Consider the following 19,467-nt stretch of genomic DNA (forward strand, 5'->3'; position numbering starts at 1 on the left):
AATCTCAGACACGATACCGTTAAGCGAATTTAGTGATTATTTCAGTAAATTAGCCGACGAAAGCAGTGTAAATCAAAATTCTTTTGACGCCGAAACTTTCTTAAATGAATTTGACAATAGGCAAAACACACACCCGTCGTACCCCGAATTAGATAACCCCATATCGATAGAAGAAATAATAAAGGCAACAAAACGATTGAAACACAATAAAGCGCATGCGCAGGACAATATAATATATGAATATTTTACTGAAACAATACATGTGATTTCAAAGCCGCTTGAAATATTATTTAATTACATAATGGATAAAACGTGTTTTCCACGCAGCTGGGCGTCCGGAGTTATCATACCAATACATAAACGTGGCGACATTACAGACCCAAATAACTATCGGGGAATTACGTTAATTAGTTGTTTTGCCAAACTGTTTACAAGTATACTTAATGAACGTCTTAAACAATGGGCGGAAACTAATGACATTTTAACGGATGCGCAATTCGGCTTTAAACCAAACTGTAGCACAGTAGATGCAATATTTATTCTTAATGCCCTCATAGAAAGACAGTTGCAGAATAAAGAAAAACTATTTTGTTGCTATATTGACTACCGGAAAGCATATGACGTCATCAATCGCGGTCAATTATGGAGTAAAATGATTAATATGGGCATCGATGGTAAACTCTTGACCCTTATTCGATCCATGTACAATGAAGTCAAATTACAGGTTAAACACATGGGTTCACTGTCAGACATATTCAATAGTAACGTTGGTCTATTTCAGGGGGAGATAACCTCGCCCATATTGTTTTCACTCTTTATTAATGACATCGAATTAAGTCTGCAGAATGGAATAAACGCCGGCATGACATTAGAACAAATATCTATCTATCTCTTATTATTCGCAGACGACGCGGTTTTATTTTCTGAAACACAAGAGGGTCTTCAAGAGTCATTATACAATTTAGAAGCCTACTGCGATAAATGGAATTTAACAGTTAACATTGAAAAAACAAAGGTCATGGTATTCCGAAAAGGGGGTTCAATCAGTAAAGCATTCAAATGGACTTATAAAGGTCAAGAACTAGAAATTGTGAATAATTTTAATTACCTTGGAATTGTGATGTCAAGTGGCGGATCGTTCGTGCCCGCAACAAATACACTTTATGGCAAAGCATTAAAAGCGATGCATTCTTTGTTCAACCTAACGAAAGATATGAACGTACCCATAAATATCATGTTTAATTTATTTGACGCATATGTTTCATCCATTTTAAACTATAACTGCGAAGTTTGGGGATCCATCAAAGCGGAAAATATTGAACGCGTTCACCGTAAATTTTGTAAAAGACTATTGAACGTAAAAATGTCAACAAATTCACTATCGCTATATGCCGAAGTTGGTCGATTTCCCTTGCATATCGACAGATATGTCAGGATGGTTAAATATTTTTTGAAATTACATACTGTGAAACAGGGAAATTGTATTCTTAAACAAGTTGTAGTTTTACAAAGATTAGAAATTGAACGTAAAAATAATGCTAACAATTGGTCATCGAAAATACGGGACATTCTTAACCAAACCGGTTTCACCGATGTATGGCTATTCCCCGAATCTGTTAACAATGATCACTTTATCCCGTTATTCAAAAACAGATTACGAGACCAGTATATTACCAACTGGGATGTCAGTGTGACGTCGTGTAGCTCAATGATCCTATATAAGGAACTCAAACCGGTTTTTGAAAGATCATCGTATCTTGATATTGTTGTCAACAAAAAACATAGGAACATTATTGCAAAATTACGTTTGTCCTCTCACAAATTATTCATAGAAACGGGCAGACACCAGAATATTGACAGAGATCAACGCAAATGTATATTATGTAACCTTAATGACATCGAGGATGAATTTCACTTTGTTCTTAAATGTCCTTATTATAATGATGTTAGGAATGCATTAATTCCGAACTATTATAGAATCCGGCCAAATATGTTCAAGTTTATTAAACTACTTAATAGCTCAAACAAAACTGTATTAAGAAAGCTAGCCATGTATTGTTTAACATGCTTTAAAATAAGAGAAAATGTCATATATATGTAGTGTTAAATACAAATACATTTTTACAAAAAAATAAGGTCAGAAATATGTAATTATACCTATATTTGTAAACCTATATGCATAACATTGTGTGACCACTGTGTATTAAACCCATCCATGTACCATTCTCACGAAATATGTTCACGAACTATGTTTATTTCGTGTTTATTTAGATTATTTATTCTTTAAAATGATGTGTGTTTTTGTGTGTACTTCAACGCATGCTGTTATTTATATGTATGTTAATGACGATGAGCTTCACATGCTTAAGTCAAAAATAAACTATTCTGTTCTGTTCTGTTCTGTTATAATTAGGTTACATTACACCAATAAAATATTGTAAACAAGTTTGAGACTATCGCATCATTAAATAAATATATAATTGAGCCATACTCTCTGATAATGGTGTTAAATGCATGTGCGTAAAATGTCGTCCCAGATTAGCCTGTGCAGTCCGCTCAGCCTAATTAGGGTCGACACTTTCCACCTAAACTGGATTTGTGCTAAGAAGAGACCTTCAGTAAACGAAAAATAACACGAAAGCGGAAAGTGTCGTCCCTGATAAGCCTGTGCGGACTCCACAGGCTTATCTGGTACGACACTTTACGCATATGCATTAAAACCCCTTTTCACAGAGCACGACCCATATAAGAAGTCTATCAACGTGCTTCAAGTCGTTTTCAATGCCCCGGCTTGTTGTCTATGTCATTCTGTCTAACTTTAACCCATCTGCATTTCCCATCAGCAGGTGTTGCCTTGGCAGATTCGTGCAACAGAGTGGAAGACTGCCATCTCAACCAATGTGCACACACACATGGGACGACACTTTGTCTCAACCATACATGTATTTGCGGTAAGAAATAGAAAAAAGTACATCTTCCACAGCATGATAATAAAATTATTGATATTGTCATAGTCGTAGCCAAGCTCGCTCAAAAACGCTATTCAAATGCTAGCAAAACATATATTTTAATAATTATTAATCACTAATCGGGAAAATAACCCATTGTCTTCAAGTCTTCAAGTCGATGCGTACATGTACACGCTGAATTTCATATACACTACAGGAAGCAAATATATAATCAATTCAAAGATCTAGAGATCCGCTTTGAAAATAAACAGTACACAATTCTTCCTCTTTAATAGTCAAGAAGAGACAAGACAAGCTTTTCATTCGAGATCAGTACAGAGTGCATAATCAAGAACGTAATGTGATAAAATACAATAAATCAGTGACCAGTTTGTTTATGTAATGTTTTAAACAGAAATAATACAAATATTGATTCAAAAACAGTGTACAGACTGCGTAACATACACTTGGAGAGTGATGTGCATGTTTAACACGATAACATATTGTCTTATAACTAGTGCATAGTTTGAATAGTTTGCAACATTTTAAGAACATGTGCGTTCACAGATCCGGTTAAAGAACTGAATTTATATACAGGAGGTCTAACGTAAAATCTTCCATCGAAAAATCTTCACCTTATAGTATTGTACCATGGCCACATGCATACACTATGGTACACGTCTTTAAGATCCATAGAATCAAACGCCCAATCATTTCAATAAAAACATATTTTTATCCAAATGGTTAACACGAATAAGTTATAAAATATCACATGTATACAATATTTACTTTAAACAAGAATGTTTTATACTATTGAATCATAAGTAAACGCTTTCCTTATTTTATATGTTGATTTTAAGACTATGCAGTAGTACCCAATCCATGTGTTCGAAATCATGTCAAAATTATAGGGTTGTCACATTGATTATTGAAATGAATACCAAATTTTAGAGCTTCTGTGGCGTCAATTGCGATGATAAATACTCGGAAACCATTAAATAAGACCTGAATAATCCAACTAACAAGGTTCACAGAAAACATAACAAAATAAAGCCGTCCTTTGCGTCGATCCTGAGCAACAGGTTCGTGCAAGCATACACTTGCCATAGTCAATGGATAAAAGATTGGGATTCTACGTGATCACAGTGTCTCAGACTTTGCTATGAGATGGGACATTACTGCCGTCAGTTGTAGTTTCTACGTCTAACAGGGAAGATACGCATTAATAAGAAATAGAAAATAAAGCTTAATAATTAAAGTGTTTGAATGCTGAGGATTTTGTGTTTGTAACGTTGTGGCTTCGTTACGCGATATGCCAAGTGTTTAATCTTTGTTATATGAAATGAAATGAAAATGAAAATGGGGAACTTAATCGTTCACATAATACTATGATTTACCATACGTGTATGTACAAAACAAGGCCGAACGTGGAATGAAAACTTTTGTTTAAATTAAAACAATTTATATCCCTGACTTGCAGCCAGATCATGTGAAAGTTTGAAAAGAATTTGTTTACTATTGCATTTAACCGTGACATGGAGTTTTGAAATGTTAAGAGTTAAGGTTTATACCGTATATCGTTTCTCCCGAGTGATAAGAAAACAAATTTCGATGATCTTGGGTGAAAGCGTTCTCTTGTTGTTATGGAAACAATGATTTTATGTTGTTAACTCTTGCGAATTTGGCCTTTTCACTTTGTAACTTAAAATAAATGTCTTTCTTTTATGCAAAGGAACAAGCATACCATTTTAGATGATCCGACAACGCGTGCTCTAGATATCGTGTGGAAAACAAATCATAGTATACGTACAGGTGATCTTAGCCTATGACCTGGTGACCTCTAAATCAACACTCTTCCTTTCTATTCTTGTAACGGCAAGTGTAGTTTGTATTGTGCTGCAGCTCACTATTACTCCCGATTTGTATAAGCATCTATAGTTTTGATAATGTTTCGAATTTATATTACGACCATATTATCACTATCGCGTTTAGTGTAGTATCTTGACACAATCCATTGCGAATGGAGAATAATTTGCACATTCAATTATTGCGTTGCAGCAGATCCTTGCAGCCATAAGCCATGTTTGAATGGCGGCACATGTGTACACGCCTCTACTTCTCCTTTCTATAAATGTAACTGCTCTGCTGGAATAACTGGGGACGATTGTGAAAGTAAGTTAGACTTTGTTTACACATTAAACACACTTTCATTACATGGTTTAAATCAACCACTTTCCATTTTGTACGCGGAATTAAACTGTATAACAACAAATGTCTAAATGAAAATCATACACTCTAATCATAAAATACGCGTACAATTGTTGATTACATCAAGGCAGTAGTTGTGAAAAGTACCCGTGTCCTTCACTTGGACCAATAAACGTATATTAATAACAGCAAATAATATCATATAGACAACCACTTCCCATTTCCTATAGACGGACCACACTTTTTCATAAACAACTTGAAAATCATATACATGTACTTATATACACCCATGTATAACTGGTATATTTTAAAATAATACAGATTATTCAGATATAAATAAAGATCTGCAAGAAAGAGGAACAATTGAACATTTATAAAATGCTAAGCCCGCGGATGCATTACGTGAGGACCGACGTGTGACCGACTCCCGACACCTGCATGATTAACGTGCTTTACACACAACCGTTATGTCAAATTTTAGTTATACATACACTTGCCAGCCATGAACCTTTCACCGAAAGAATAAAATGTGTGTTCTGGTCGTGCGCTCTGGGCTAAACCGGATTTTTCCGAGAGAATGAACCAAACCACCAAACACACATTAGCCGAGATTAGGTACAAAGCGTGTGTACCAGCCATTAAGTTAACCGGACAGCTTAAACGTCAGTTTTCGTATTTTAGCCATGCATGTTTATATTCTAAATTGTATTAATAACTTCAATTAAAGCTATTACTCACATTTATCGTTATTGTAGCTTGAAACAGTATGTCAAAATCGACGCAGGAGTTTATAGATCAACTTATATGTAAAACATCAATTGCATACACATATTATATTTGGAATAATTCGAATTTGACACCACAAGAGGTTGCAGCCATCATTATTATCTTTTTCAATGTCGAATGCCCAATGATAGTTTCAACATTGAAAACAAATATGTGCATTGACGGATAAAAAAGATTTGAATTCTAGCATTTGGGGGATGAATGATTAATTGATTTCTGAATGCAAAATCTCAGCGTTCAGTGTTTGCATTTGTAAATGTCTTTTAAAATGCTTTGTCGTACGTAAAAGCTCGAATGCGTATGCTTCTACTAGGAATCTTAATATTTATTATTCTTGATGTAAAATCTAACTATACGTGTTTTATTAAGGAATTTGTTTTTACATGATATTAAATTTTATTATAATTAATGTTACATTTAGGAATGTATTTTCACTTGCTTCGCCTGAGTTAATATGTTAAATGATATTTTTTACATTTAAATTGTATTTTCCGTTCCAATTAACGATTCATTCTGCACCCATATGTTTACAACATTCGGGGTAAATTCTCTTCAGTGAGACAGTAAACCATCCTTCACATGCGCGTTTCCTTTTAATGTTTAAGTTACTTTTGGCACCAATGATCATGTACAACAAATTGATGTTGTAATAATACTTCGTGCAAAAGGAGAGAATGAATTTTCAGTTTCTGTTCGTTGAACGGCCTGCCTTATTTGGATATGAATTTTTAGTTTGCATAGTTAATCATGCCTTAAAAAGAGAAATATATTACTGTTGCACAGCGTACAGAACCCCGACATAAGACTTGCGTCAATCACAGCTACAACTCCTACACTAAGCACACATATGAAGTGGTGATGCTTAATTTATTTACATTTATCAAACTGCAAATTCAACTTAAATGCACTACATGAATTAACTTTATTTTATTTCTGCCGATTAGCAACTCACTGTGATTCCTCTCCTTGCAAAAATGGCTCAACATGCCGAGCGCTTCATCAAGAGCCGTTCTACAAATGCTATTGCAAGCCAGGCTTTACACAGCACGACTGTAACAGTAAGTTAATTGTTCCATTAACAGAGGCCGATTGGCTAGTTGAAGTTTGATATAAGAGGGCTACATAATGGACATGATCGACAATTTGATGTTAGTCGTGTATGATTTGTATATGTTTGATAAACAAGACATTTCACCTAGTTTTTCAGGAGATAAAATGTAATAGAATTTAACTTATGCAAGTACGATATTTTATCCTATAACATCAGGCAAATTGATAGAATATTAACCACTTGTTAAATTATTAGCTTTATGATTCCGAAATTTGCAACGCCGGTTTATTTTAACGTATTTCTATGCTATGCCATGCAATCACAGTGAGAAGTCAGGTCGTTACAGAAAATCCTGGTAAGTCGCTTTCCTGGGGCTTAAATACAACTACGATTACGTTCAAATTGTTGTCTACGTTCTACACTACACAGTATAGTCGGTCTCGATCGAAAAGCGGTTAATTTCGGAATTTTTCTCTGTTCGTGTATGTGTTATGTATTTATTACGTGCATTTATTTATTTAAATTAACATAACATAAATGACAAAAGTGCTTCTCGATTAATATTTTATTCTCTCCCATTGATTTGAATATAGAAGCACTTATAAACATATTATGTTTATCAACCACTAGATTTAATACACATAGAAAACGTATTATGAATGTGTTAAACACTCAGACAATCTCAGGAATTTTTTTCTTTGACAACATTTGAAATTTATGCGACACAATGTTAAAGTGAATTAGCCGAGATTTCTAATTTTCATATTTACATTCACCCCAAACAAGATATTCTTACACCCTTCGTATGTCGGTTAACTCACGACAAGCGAAGCGGTGTCTCCATACCAATCACGGGTCCGAAGCGCAGTGATCTCCTCCTTGTTTTGTTTGTTGGCAATGGTATAGTTTCTTCTATGCATCGTCTCCGTATCTTCTGCATCACCCTGTCGTAGGCTACTACAAGTTGATTTCCCTCGCGTATGGTGTTTATTGTTTCTGACGAGGATTCCTTCTCACGTAGTTGCTCGTTATGGACAGTCACGCACAGTCCACGTCCAATATATGCGATCACCTCGTTTGCTTTTGAAACGACATATATTAAAATACTTTTGATTGAAAATCTCTATTTAATCGTCTATGTCTCGATTCCATGCATCCAAAATATTGACATAATAGTAAATTAACATATGTATGCTTGAAAATCTATATTTAATCTTAATATTTTGATTTCATTCATCAATCGTTCTTTCTATTTCCCATCTGAGTCCCGAGTCTGTTCACTTTTTGTTGAACAGCAAACTTACAATACCTCGCATGTTATTAAATCGATAAGAATACTTATAATTATAAACTTGCTACAACTCTGGAACCGTCAAGAACGATGCTCATCTCTCCGTATTTATTAGTAATCAAACCTACGTGCAGTTGCGCATTTGCCATGTTTTCTGATCAGGAATTTTGAAATAAGTGAATTTAGGTTGGTTTGTAACGGCACTCAAGTGTAGGTTTATACCATCAACGGTTAATTTATTTATAATGCATGGATGTAGATTAATGAATGTTTGTGATTTTCGACCGTTATTTAATAGTTTTTTTCCTTTTAAAAAATATATTGTATTTATGAAACAAACAAGTAATTGCTTATTATCGTTTATAATTTTATCGTAGGTTATCAAACTAAAGCCAGTTATGATCTTTATAATTATGTTTATAACGCATGCACGTTTGTCCAATATTATGTGAATTGTGAACCGACCTTTAACTTTGCTTCTCACCCCTCTTCACATCTACTTGAACGGTGTATTGGATTTCTAAATGTGGAACAATCGGGACGACACCATGTGTTGAGGCTTTTACTTAAAACTCAGTCTACCGACGTAAGATCGGCCTTGACAAAACGTTATTTAAAATATTATTTACCGAAAGTCATTATTTAGTAAATATAGTGAAAACATAAGTAAATCACATTGGACCTTCATTTGGCACAATAAACAGTGATCTTGAAGCCTGTACGTTTGACTTATGGCTGTCCATGTTGAATACTTATTTGAAATAAAGTGTAAGAATTCCAGAAAATATTGATAACATAACAGTCACGAAAAGCATTGACACTTGAGCTAGTTGGTGGCTTTGGCCTTTACCTGTAAGCATGGAATGTATTCGTAACTAATATACTGGGTTTTCTAAAATTAATCTGCAATGGTATCAACATCAATAAAATCAAAATGCTTGCGTTGAAATTAGTAGATCTGTAACTAAATATGGACGAACTTTATAAACATTAAAAGCAACAAAAATGTAGGTATTAAAGTACGGTTTGATTTATTGCACTACAAATATGGGGATGTTTCAATGTTTGAGTACGTGTTTAGATTTCGGTAAAATACCGCAGGCATGCTTCGTTAAATGTTACACAAGTTTGTGAATAGTAACGAATGACGTTGAATAAGCGTTAAACTTGTGACGGGTTTTTACGTTTGAAATACAGAATAATGGTTGTATCGTTATTGTTCTGTTATGTATTATATGATGCTAAGTATGTGCTGTTTTTATATGTTTATGTACGAAAATAATGAAATGGACTCAAATCAAAAAAATAATAAAAGAAATCTACATCTTAATATAGACAAAACTATCCGTAACTTTTAATTTCTCAAATAAGTATTTTTTGTTATTGAACGTAATTGATAAGCGAATACAGGGGTACGTGTATTCTAGTTCCGGTACATTCATGCAACTATAGACTAATACTCTGCTTGTCTTAAAAGTCGGACACAATGAAAGTATGTGTATAGATTGAAAGAAATATATGACAAAAATGCATGTTTTAAATCATTTGACAATAAAGATATTTATAAACTGAAAATAACACCAATAAATACGTGTGCAATAGGAATGGAAGCATTATTTTCTCAATAATACGGTTGCATTTATAAACAAATACTTCCGTTTCCCCTCAATTGACGCATAGATGGTTAAATATAATTGATAATTAAATATCATTGCAATTACAAATAAAGACCTAACTATAAATTGAAAATGGATACAAAATGCAATAAATAATAATTTCGAGATCATATATTGATCTTCTGACTGACACAACTGCCCGTCTATTATAATTTAACCTAAAAAGATCTTATTATCACTGTAAATCGTATCATTAAATCAATAAATACTTTTTTAAGCACATTCATTTGTTACCTAAAAAGGTCGTGACCTAAAATTCGACCCAAAAGTTGTATTTATATTTGAAAATTGATTCACCTAACAATACTTTTGAGATTTTACCTAGTTTAAGCCACACCTGCCCGCAACCTATCACCAGCAAATATTTTATAATAACGGAACATCGTATTAAATAATAAATAAATACGATGGAGCACACCCCTTCATTTAAATACATAATTGCTTTCTCTAACACACGTCTAATAATACCTGTTAATAGTGTATCTAAATTAATAAATAATGCTTTTGAGCACATTCATGAATGTAACCTATAATTTCACCGTAATATGTCTAATTATTACTTAAAATCATAACATGTAATCAGTTAATAATACTTTCAAGCACACACATTTATGTTATCTATACTTTCACTGTTCAAGGTTTAAATAATCACTAAACAACATACAATTAAACATACAATTAAATCAATTTACGCATTGGATAAATTTTCGTAAATTTACATATGCAGGTCTACATTGCACATACTTTGACTAATACATATCTTTCCAGTGCACCCTTGCGACCACCATCCTTGTTCGCACGGTGGCACGTGCGAACCAAAACCAGACCGTCCTTTTTACCGATGTAACTGCTCAGAGGGGTTTATCGGGGACCATTGCTATGGTATGTAGGACAATCCAGATATCACACGAAAATGTCTTTCTTAAACGTTTTTTTACAGTGTTTAATGATTTATGATTAAAGATTGCTAAGTATCCCTGTATTTGATAAATAAGGAAAATAAGTGATTATAACCGTTAACAATATATGCACAGCAAAAGCCCTGGGCTCTCAATGCATTAAACATACATTAATTTATATATCAGGATGTTCCAAGACAGCTTTGCCGATGGAAAGCCATAAGCAGACTTTATTGCAGAGTGCTATTGTGGTAATGATGTTATTACCAAGTTAATTTTATTGTATTGCAGGGCATCTTTGCAACCAGAATCCATGTGCGCACGGTGGCACATGTGAGCACGCCTCTAGTTCACCTTTCTATAAATGTAACTGCCCCGTTGGTATAACTGGAGACGATTGTCAAAGTTTGTTTAAAACATTTTTTGTTTATACATCGACTTATTATTATAACAAAACGTGTTTGAATCAATCGTATCCCTGTTAATGTACATGGAGTTGAACTGTATGATGACAAATGTCTACATAAAACTGAAAGTTTATGAACACCCATGCATTAGTTTTCTAACAAATATCCGTCTCCTACAATTGTATCAATAAAGCTACATGTATATATATAACAGCAAATAATATGATTTAATACAGAAAGAATACGTTGGTTACATGCTTGCATTTATAGATTAACACTTCCCGTTTACTATACATGAATCAATATATGTTAAATATTACTTTAAAATCAATTGATCAAATTAAGCAATAAACGTTAAAATACACGCATTTAGTCATCTATTCATTTGCTTAAGGCCTATCACAGAAAAATTTCACCAATAAAGTATTAATTATCACTAAAATCGTATTCTAAATTAAAAAAAATGCTTTTGAGCATAAACGTGCGTTTATATATACAACATCGCGTTACCGATAATTTCGAAAACATGGGTCTAATTGTAAATCGTATAATGAAATCAATACAAAATACGCCTTTCCCAAAACTCAAAATAACGGAACAAAATGACGTGTATATGTTTGTATTAACAACCTTGTTTATGTAAAGACTTGAGTAAATTTATTTCTAATAGAAAGTGATGCGCCGAAACCGTTATGCAACCGATTATGCCTTTAAAGGTTTTATTAAGGTTCATGTAGAGGCTTCATTTTGAAAAATGTGGGACCCCAAGCATTGAACTCAAATTTGACTAAAGGAAGAGTGCCACATTGAAAATGTATACATATATGCTTTAAAGGATGTTTTTCCTTCTACTGCTACCAATTTTGTACATCAACGTATCATACCATCCACAAAATCAATCAAAATACAAAGCGATTTTAACACTAAAATATACATTATTTTCAAAAATCTGAATCATGTTTATTCCACGTATTTCGGCGGAAAAGTATATAACTAGTGAATAATATCGACATTGACGAGGGCAAGTTACGCTTAAATAGTAAAAAAAAGTTTACATATCTAGAAATATCAAAACTCGAACACATGTCATTTCATCACCATGGGGGCAGCCATTTGTAAATTCATAACATAGAAAGAAACATGCTAAAAACTAACTCATCGCCTAATTGACATTCCAAACGGTTGACGATGACAAATGCATTGGATTGTAATCTTTCCGTTGATGTTTGCAAAATGCACGATCAGACCTCATAAACACTCAAAAGAATAACTATGTAAGAAGCATTTCACCAATGTTTACAATTGTTGTCGAATCACCATACTTATATTATTGCGCATAAAATAGCACGCTTACAGACTGACAGAAAGATCGATACGTAACTCCGTTAAATTCATCACGGTATACTATTCTATTGATAATATATAATAACACATCGCTTTAACAATCTAAAAGGAGAAATAATTCTTTTTAACAAAGTTTTTAATAACGAAAGTGAAAACAACGGAAGTTAGATGGATATTCTGTGAGATGCACTTCGGCTCCAGAAAAAACAATACAAATAAACTAAAAAAGACGTGTGGGGGACAATTTTCAGCTGGAAAATATTTGAAATAGGGTAAGTGATGATATCTCTACGTGGTCATTTCTGTTATTGAGTGCGATCTCTTGCTGATTAATGTTAATAGTTGTTTTACTAGTTGCGAACCAACTGTCAAAATATGTTTGTGTTTTCTCAGGTATGTGTATACACATACCCGGTTTTCTCACTACTGCACGTGATTTCGACCGATTTGTTTTGCACGTTTTTCTACGGAGCACAGCGATGGCCACGCTTTCAAAATGGGTAGAAGTAATCGAAATATAAAATCAATCGGTTTGCCAATTTCTTTATAATTCTTTACAATTTTATATGTCGTCTGCAATCTATTTCAATTTTAGATGGTTTAAATTTCCAATTTGGTTGAGAGGTAAATAACAAAATTGTTAAGCCTTTGAAGAAGAATTGTGACTCTTACTATCCACCATACCTAGATTTTTAAAAAGTAGTTACGTTTTAGTTATTTTTAGAACTTTGTTTAGGAAATTTATCCAAAATAGGCAGTTAAATAAAAACTCATTTGTTGTTTTATAACAATAATTTTCTGTGAAATGTTGCTAACTTTACCTTGTATATGTATATAGCTTTGTATTTATTCAACTTAAGGTAGTGCATATCCTTCCTAACTTTAGATTGAGATTTTGTAAATTAGTGTAAAAATGTATTGGTTTTAAACCAAAATATGAATAAAGCACACAAATATTGAATGTCAAAAATGTGTTTATGTTATTCTATCCGTCTTTAGCTTTAAAATGATATATAGTTTGACCATATTGTACCACATTGAATGAAGAAAAACCAAAGCGAATTTTTAATGAATTTTATCCCCCCCATGAACCTTAACAGCGCTATGCTATGTATAATTTAAGCCAACAACATCTGTGCTCAGCAGCCACATGTTTGCAACAACCACGGAACCTGCAGACCCGAAGATCTAAGCCCTTATTTCAAGTGCTCATGTGCGGCTGGATATACTGGGGAACACTGCAGCAGTAAATATGTTTCTTAATGTGATGTTTGTCTTCCTGACCAGCACATCCTCTTTTTCCGTCTTTTCTTCTTCATTTACAGTAGCAACGCCAACTTCACCGTAATCATCGTGCTCATCAATAACATTGGCTCGTTTTTGCGAGCCAATCCATATATTAGCAGGATGACTTGTATGTATTCCAGAATTCCGGTCTAAATTGAGGAATAAATGTCATCGAGGTAAATGGCGTTTGCATGAAATCGTTTAACAGAACGGCGCTTCGTTCGTGCTCTATAGTTTAATTGACGTTTGCTTATAAATGCTGCTCGGTCCTATTCATTGTTTGGTCCAAGTCATTGTAATTACGATCGAACAGAACGTTATTGGCGTATCGCGTTTTCGCCCTGAGAAAAAGAAACTTCTTCAATACATGTATACGCTGATCGAAGGAAAACGTCTGGACTCGTTTCACTGCCTCCAAGCAGAGTTCAAGGTCAAGATTGTTGCACCATATCAGACAATCTAAAAACTTGTCATAATATAAGGTGTTTACACCTTTTAGCACAACCACAAAGAATTGTTCCGTTTCGTTTAAGAAATAATGAAAAGCTTGAAAGCTCAAATAATCAAGTGTACCAACACAACAGAACCAATCGCAAGGGAGGTAGCTTTTTACTCAGCATATGTAAAGAAATCCGGCGTATGTCGAACCAGACGCAAAACACAGCAATATCATTGCACACACAACTTTATTTCATGCATATCAAACAACGCCTATAGAATAAGTTGTTCATTACAAAGTGACGCACCTGCATTGTAATGCTACATAATAAACTGTTAATTAAAATAATGACATCACTCAAACGAAATATTACATGATAATTGAAAAAGTTAATGAAAGCCATCGATCGTTGGTGTGTGGCTAGCCCGAACGACAACGTTGGCCATCTTTTTCTGCTCGGGTGGTATGGGACGCCTTATGCTAGAATTGAAACCAAAACGTAATAAGCACATTGTAGTTCGTCGCAGATCATAATGGCGACCGGAATATCATTAAAGTACATTGTACTGTTTGGCATTGAACCATTGCGACCAAAATAACACTAGTAATAACATTAACATAAAGATGTTAGTGTGTTGTTTGGCATCAATGGAGCCTTAATGTCACTGACACGTACATTGTATTGTTATTTTATTGTATCGTACCATACATACCAAAGCGTTTTAAACACGTTAATTTAATTGTTATTATGTTTTATCTTACAATTGCCATATAAATTCTTTTTTGTGTCATATAGAACCATAGCTAACCATTACAGTCACCCGTTCCATAGCGTTAATCCTTGTATAGTTGTGTTTTTAATCTTATTGTTGGTTGTCCATTATAAAAGTGTGGATAAGATAAAGAAGAAATCTGATGATAGTGTATCATGGCATTCATCGTTTTCTATCTTAAATACTACAGCAGTTTGATTTCTGCTATGTGGTTGAAGTCATATATTTCTTCAATGGTTGCATATTTCAGTCATCTGAGGTCTCAGCATGTAGTGCCCATTTGTGCTCTGTAGGTTTAACATATTTACGCTCTTTTTTACACCTTTATACACAAAAATATATAGAAATATTGCTGATTTTATTTGTAATGCTTTTTATTGATAGACCAATTGTATAAGAATCACTTATACCCTAATCGTTTTAAGAGACTGTCCAATACTTACGACATAAGACCAATATAATTATGTGCTGTGTTTAGCTTTGGATTCAAAGTTCGCGTTTTTGCATTCCTGTTTTTATTTTAATTTTAAGAAAATAATGTGATTTAAATCGGTTTTTTGTGCGTGATGGGTTTGTTATTTAATCCGCAAAAAGTATTAGGCAATGAATGCTTAGTACTTACCGTTTTAAGCGGTTGTAATCGTTTTGTTTTTCTCTTACCTAAAAACGGTGTTGTGTTATAAAAGTAGTGGTCGGGAACAATTAATTATCTTCTGATAGAGTTTCATCGTTAACACCATTGACTCGCACCATAGGCCTACAGATTAGCGTTTAACTTTCTCGTATATTATATTGTTTCATCACATCTTTGCGAAAGTAATGTCTGGCGACAGTTTATTATATTTTGTCACAGAGCTGTATTGCGACCAGAATTGCATTATAGCATTATATTGATAGTGTAATGGAAAAAACCATGGCATTAAGAATTTCATACTTAATTTTGTTTCAGCGCATGCTTGCGACCAGAATCCATGTACGAATGGCGGAACGTGTTTTCATTCATCTACTTCTCCCTTCTATAAATGTATTTGTTCCGCTGGAATAACTGGAGACAATTGTCAAAGTACGTTTGAAAACGAACTACGTTTGTTTATATTTCTACATCGTTCCTTGGTCTGGAATTTAATTTAATACTTAAAATAATTTTGAAACCCAAACGGCATCCCCAAAGACATCTTCTCTTGGAATAAATATGTACAATACAGAACCTTGGAGGTTCGTTGAACAAGTTTCTCTTTAACACACGTGAAAACTGTTTTGTTTATAAATACTTTATTTTTCGTACAGAATGAAGTGTACATTTACATATTCTGTAAGAGGCAATACTCAGGTTTTCTAAAATACATAGCCATATCTGAACTTCGGAACACATATAATCGAAAATTATCATCAATGGAGCTAATTGCAACGCTTGTAGCTGTTCATCTTTGCTTCCAAAGCGTGTCCTTTTTATACGTGCTTATGACAATTATTAAGACAGACGTGTCAACCATTTACTTTCAAGTAAACACTGTTGCTTTTTTAAGCAAAGGTTGTCGTACGGTTTACTACGCATTTGAATAAAGAATTGGTTTAGTACATTGTGTTTTGAACGTTTCCGATACAAAATACAGTTGTATATATCTAGTGTTATATGCGGGGTTTGTTTTTGTAAAGAACTTGAACGTTGATGATAACGGTTAAATTATTACGGGTTAAGTAAATATTCGTAACCATCTTCATTAGTCTTAGTCTTCATTAGTCGATTTTTGTTGCATGTGGCTAAATGTTATGTGATATTGAAGCGAACAATATCTGCTCCATTCTGCACAATGCATGTACCGGTACAGGTCAGTGTGTTTCAACCCAGTTAAGTCCTTTCTACCATTGTCAGTGTTATGCCGGATACAGGGGCGATAACTGTGAAGGTACATTCTCATTTGTTTATGGCTTATGACGCATCCACATAGATCAGTCATTTCTACCAGTTATAAAGTCAAGCCTAATACATTGGTATAGGTAATGTTAATTGGTCAATATTCGGCGTTCAATTTATGAAATGTGAGAGTACATAGTAATCATTAGTTGTAATCTTGATATAAGATGGTTATTAAAGTGTTTCAACATGTTTGCTCACTGATAAATACAAGGGTATTTACTGTTGTGGATAACCGTTGCATATTAATCAATATTGGTTCAGTTAAGTGTGTTTGTAAATAGTTTACCTTGGCGAAAAAGGTATATTTATTGTTAAATGAATGTAACATGTTTTCCAAAAAATGTTCTTGTTATCAAATTGTACATTTTGATTAAAGTTGTTCGTGTGTGTATTAATATGTTAATAATATTTTTTCAACAAACTTGAATGTATGCTTACTTAACGTCCTGTAATTGGTCCTTGCAATTACCTACGACGTTAATCCATTGCCAAACAGCTGAACTTACAATGACTCCTTCCTTTGGTATCTTAGCTTCCGTGGTTACTTTATTTCTATCTGCATGAATGTTCATTGCAACAGCAGACCGTTCTTAAATACGTGCAGACATTTAGAAACATCACCGTTCTACACATGTCAATGCACGCCCTGGCATCTAGCCGACCGGTATCGACTTGTGAAAAACTACTGATATTTATTTAGTTTAGATTTAACATACCTCTTTCAGAAACAACTTCTACTTCTACTCATGCACCAACACATACCGCGACGCGGGCAACCCATATGACTACACAATCACCATCAGTTACCACGACGCACGCGACAACCCATAAAACCACCCAGGCACCATCACAAACCACGACGCACGCGACAACTCATATAACCACACATGTACCAAGACTAACATCGACGCAAGCGACAACCCATATATCCACGCAGGCATCTTCACGAACCACGACGCACGTGACAACTCATATAACCACGCAGGTACCACAACTAACATCTACGAAGGCTACAACCCATATTACAACGCAGGCAACCCCACAAAGATCGACGCAGGCGACAACCCATGTAACCACGCAGGTACCACCACTAACATCGACGCAGGCGACAACTCATATAACCACGCAGACACCATCACTTACCACGACGCACGCGACAACCCATATATCCACGCATGCACCATCAATTACCACGACACACGCGACGAACCATATAACCACGCATGCACCATCAATTACCTCGACGCACGTGTCAATGAATATTTCCATGCTCGCGCAAACGAATCGCCCAACACCTTTGCCAACGCATGCGCAAACACAAGACATATCTCCAGCCACGCCATCGACCACTTTGTCTCATATCATAGTCAACAAAACGATGGACCGTGAGTAGTTATTTCTTCCTGTATGCAAAACGTATTAGATAGTGGATTGTTTTCGTATTGTTTCACCTCTTATTTAACGAACAATAATACTTTCGCATTATATGCGTTAATGCTATCCATGTAATAAGCAACGGGGTAGTTTTTCAACCGGCCAATGCGCTGTAATCCTTTACAATATTCATCTCAGGCTTAAGCCGTGTAAGTGTTTCAATAAATAAATGTAACAATTAACACAGTTTTGTGTGATTATTAGCTTCGTTTTCTATCTTAATCGACTCCAGTACGAAAACAATTATATAAATATTATATTCAGTTAATCGAATGCACACATGTTATGTTTATTAAAGCGAGATATAAATACATACATGTATTTCGGTAACACTGAGTTATGTTCCTTTTGTTAACATTAAAGCATTTAGAAAGTAAAACAGGAATGCAATCGACATTAAGTATATTGTTGATTGACCGTAGTTTTAGCCTTTAAGTAGGCTTTACACACATTGGAAGAAGCTGATTAAAACGTGTTCACTTTCAACCATCGACAGATATGGTAGGAAACTTAAAACAAGTTTTAGATCGGCTCAAAGAATTTGGTGGATAAGTAGAGACATGTTGTTTTTAATTATACGCCTTCCAGATAAAAAGTTCTGTCTGGCATGTGATGGTGTCGTGTCACCGCAAACATGTGACCAGGTCACCGTGTGTGGACGTCATGAGGTAGGAGCGATATGTATATACATGTATAAATAAATAAATATAAATATAAAATATTTTTATATATATAAATAAACATATATATTTCAATTGCAATGTTTTTCGAGAAATGTAACCCACATTAGTAAACAGATGTTGTTTATTGACAATTATTTGAATTTTAGTGATATTTTTACGACAGTGAACAATACATTATCATATATTTACCGCGATTAAATGTTTACCGCGATTGAATTTTCGTTTATCAATAAAAGAATGTCTGGCACTTAAAAACATATATTTAATATATCATATAGTGCTAAAAGTTCAATAGACTTCAAAACAACCAACTCAACTGTTTT

At 34.1% G+C, this 19,467-nt stretch overlaps 2 protein-coding genes across 3 annotated transcripts in view; one reads left to right on the plus strand and one right to left on the minus strand.

Moving 5' to 3' along the window:
* LOC127867299 (mucin-5AC-like) overlaps positions 1 to 19,467 on the plus strand; it is a 237,996-nt gene that overhangs the window by 211,702 nt on the left and 6,827 nt on the right. The window contains exons 2-8 of the mRNA XM_052408366.1: positions 6,887 to 7,000; positions 10,729 to 10,842; positions 11,151 to 11,264; positions 13,734 to 13,856; positions 16,059 to 16,172; positions 17,753 to 18,412; positions 19,050 to 19,129. Coding sequence (XP_052264326.1) covers position 7,000; positions 10,729 to 10,842; positions 11,151 to 11,264; positions 13,734 to 13,856; positions 16,059 to 16,172; positions 17,753 to 18,412; positions 19,050 to 19,129 — 1,206 coding nt within the window. The 5' untranslated portion in view covers positions 6,887 to 6,999. The remainder of the gene's footprint in view (positions 1 to 6,886; positions 7,001 to 10,728; positions 10,843 to 11,150; positions 11,265 to 13,733; positions 13,857 to 16,058; positions 16,173 to 17,752; positions 18,413 to 19,049; positions 19,130 to 19,467) is intronic.
* LOC127867301 (uncharacterized) overlaps positions 1 to 19,467 on the minus strand; it is a 226,937-nt gene that overhangs the window by 180,845 nt on the left and 26,625 nt on the right. The window lies entirely within an intron of this gene.

Source organism: Dreissena polymorpha, chromosome 2 (genome assembly GCF_020536995.1).
Source record: "Dreissena polymorpha isolate Duluth1 chromosome 2, UMN_Dpol_1.0, whole genome shotgun sequence".
Taxonomy (NCBI): Eukaryota; Metazoa; Mollusca; class Bivalvia; order Myida; family Dreissenidae; genus Dreissena; species Dreissena polymorpha.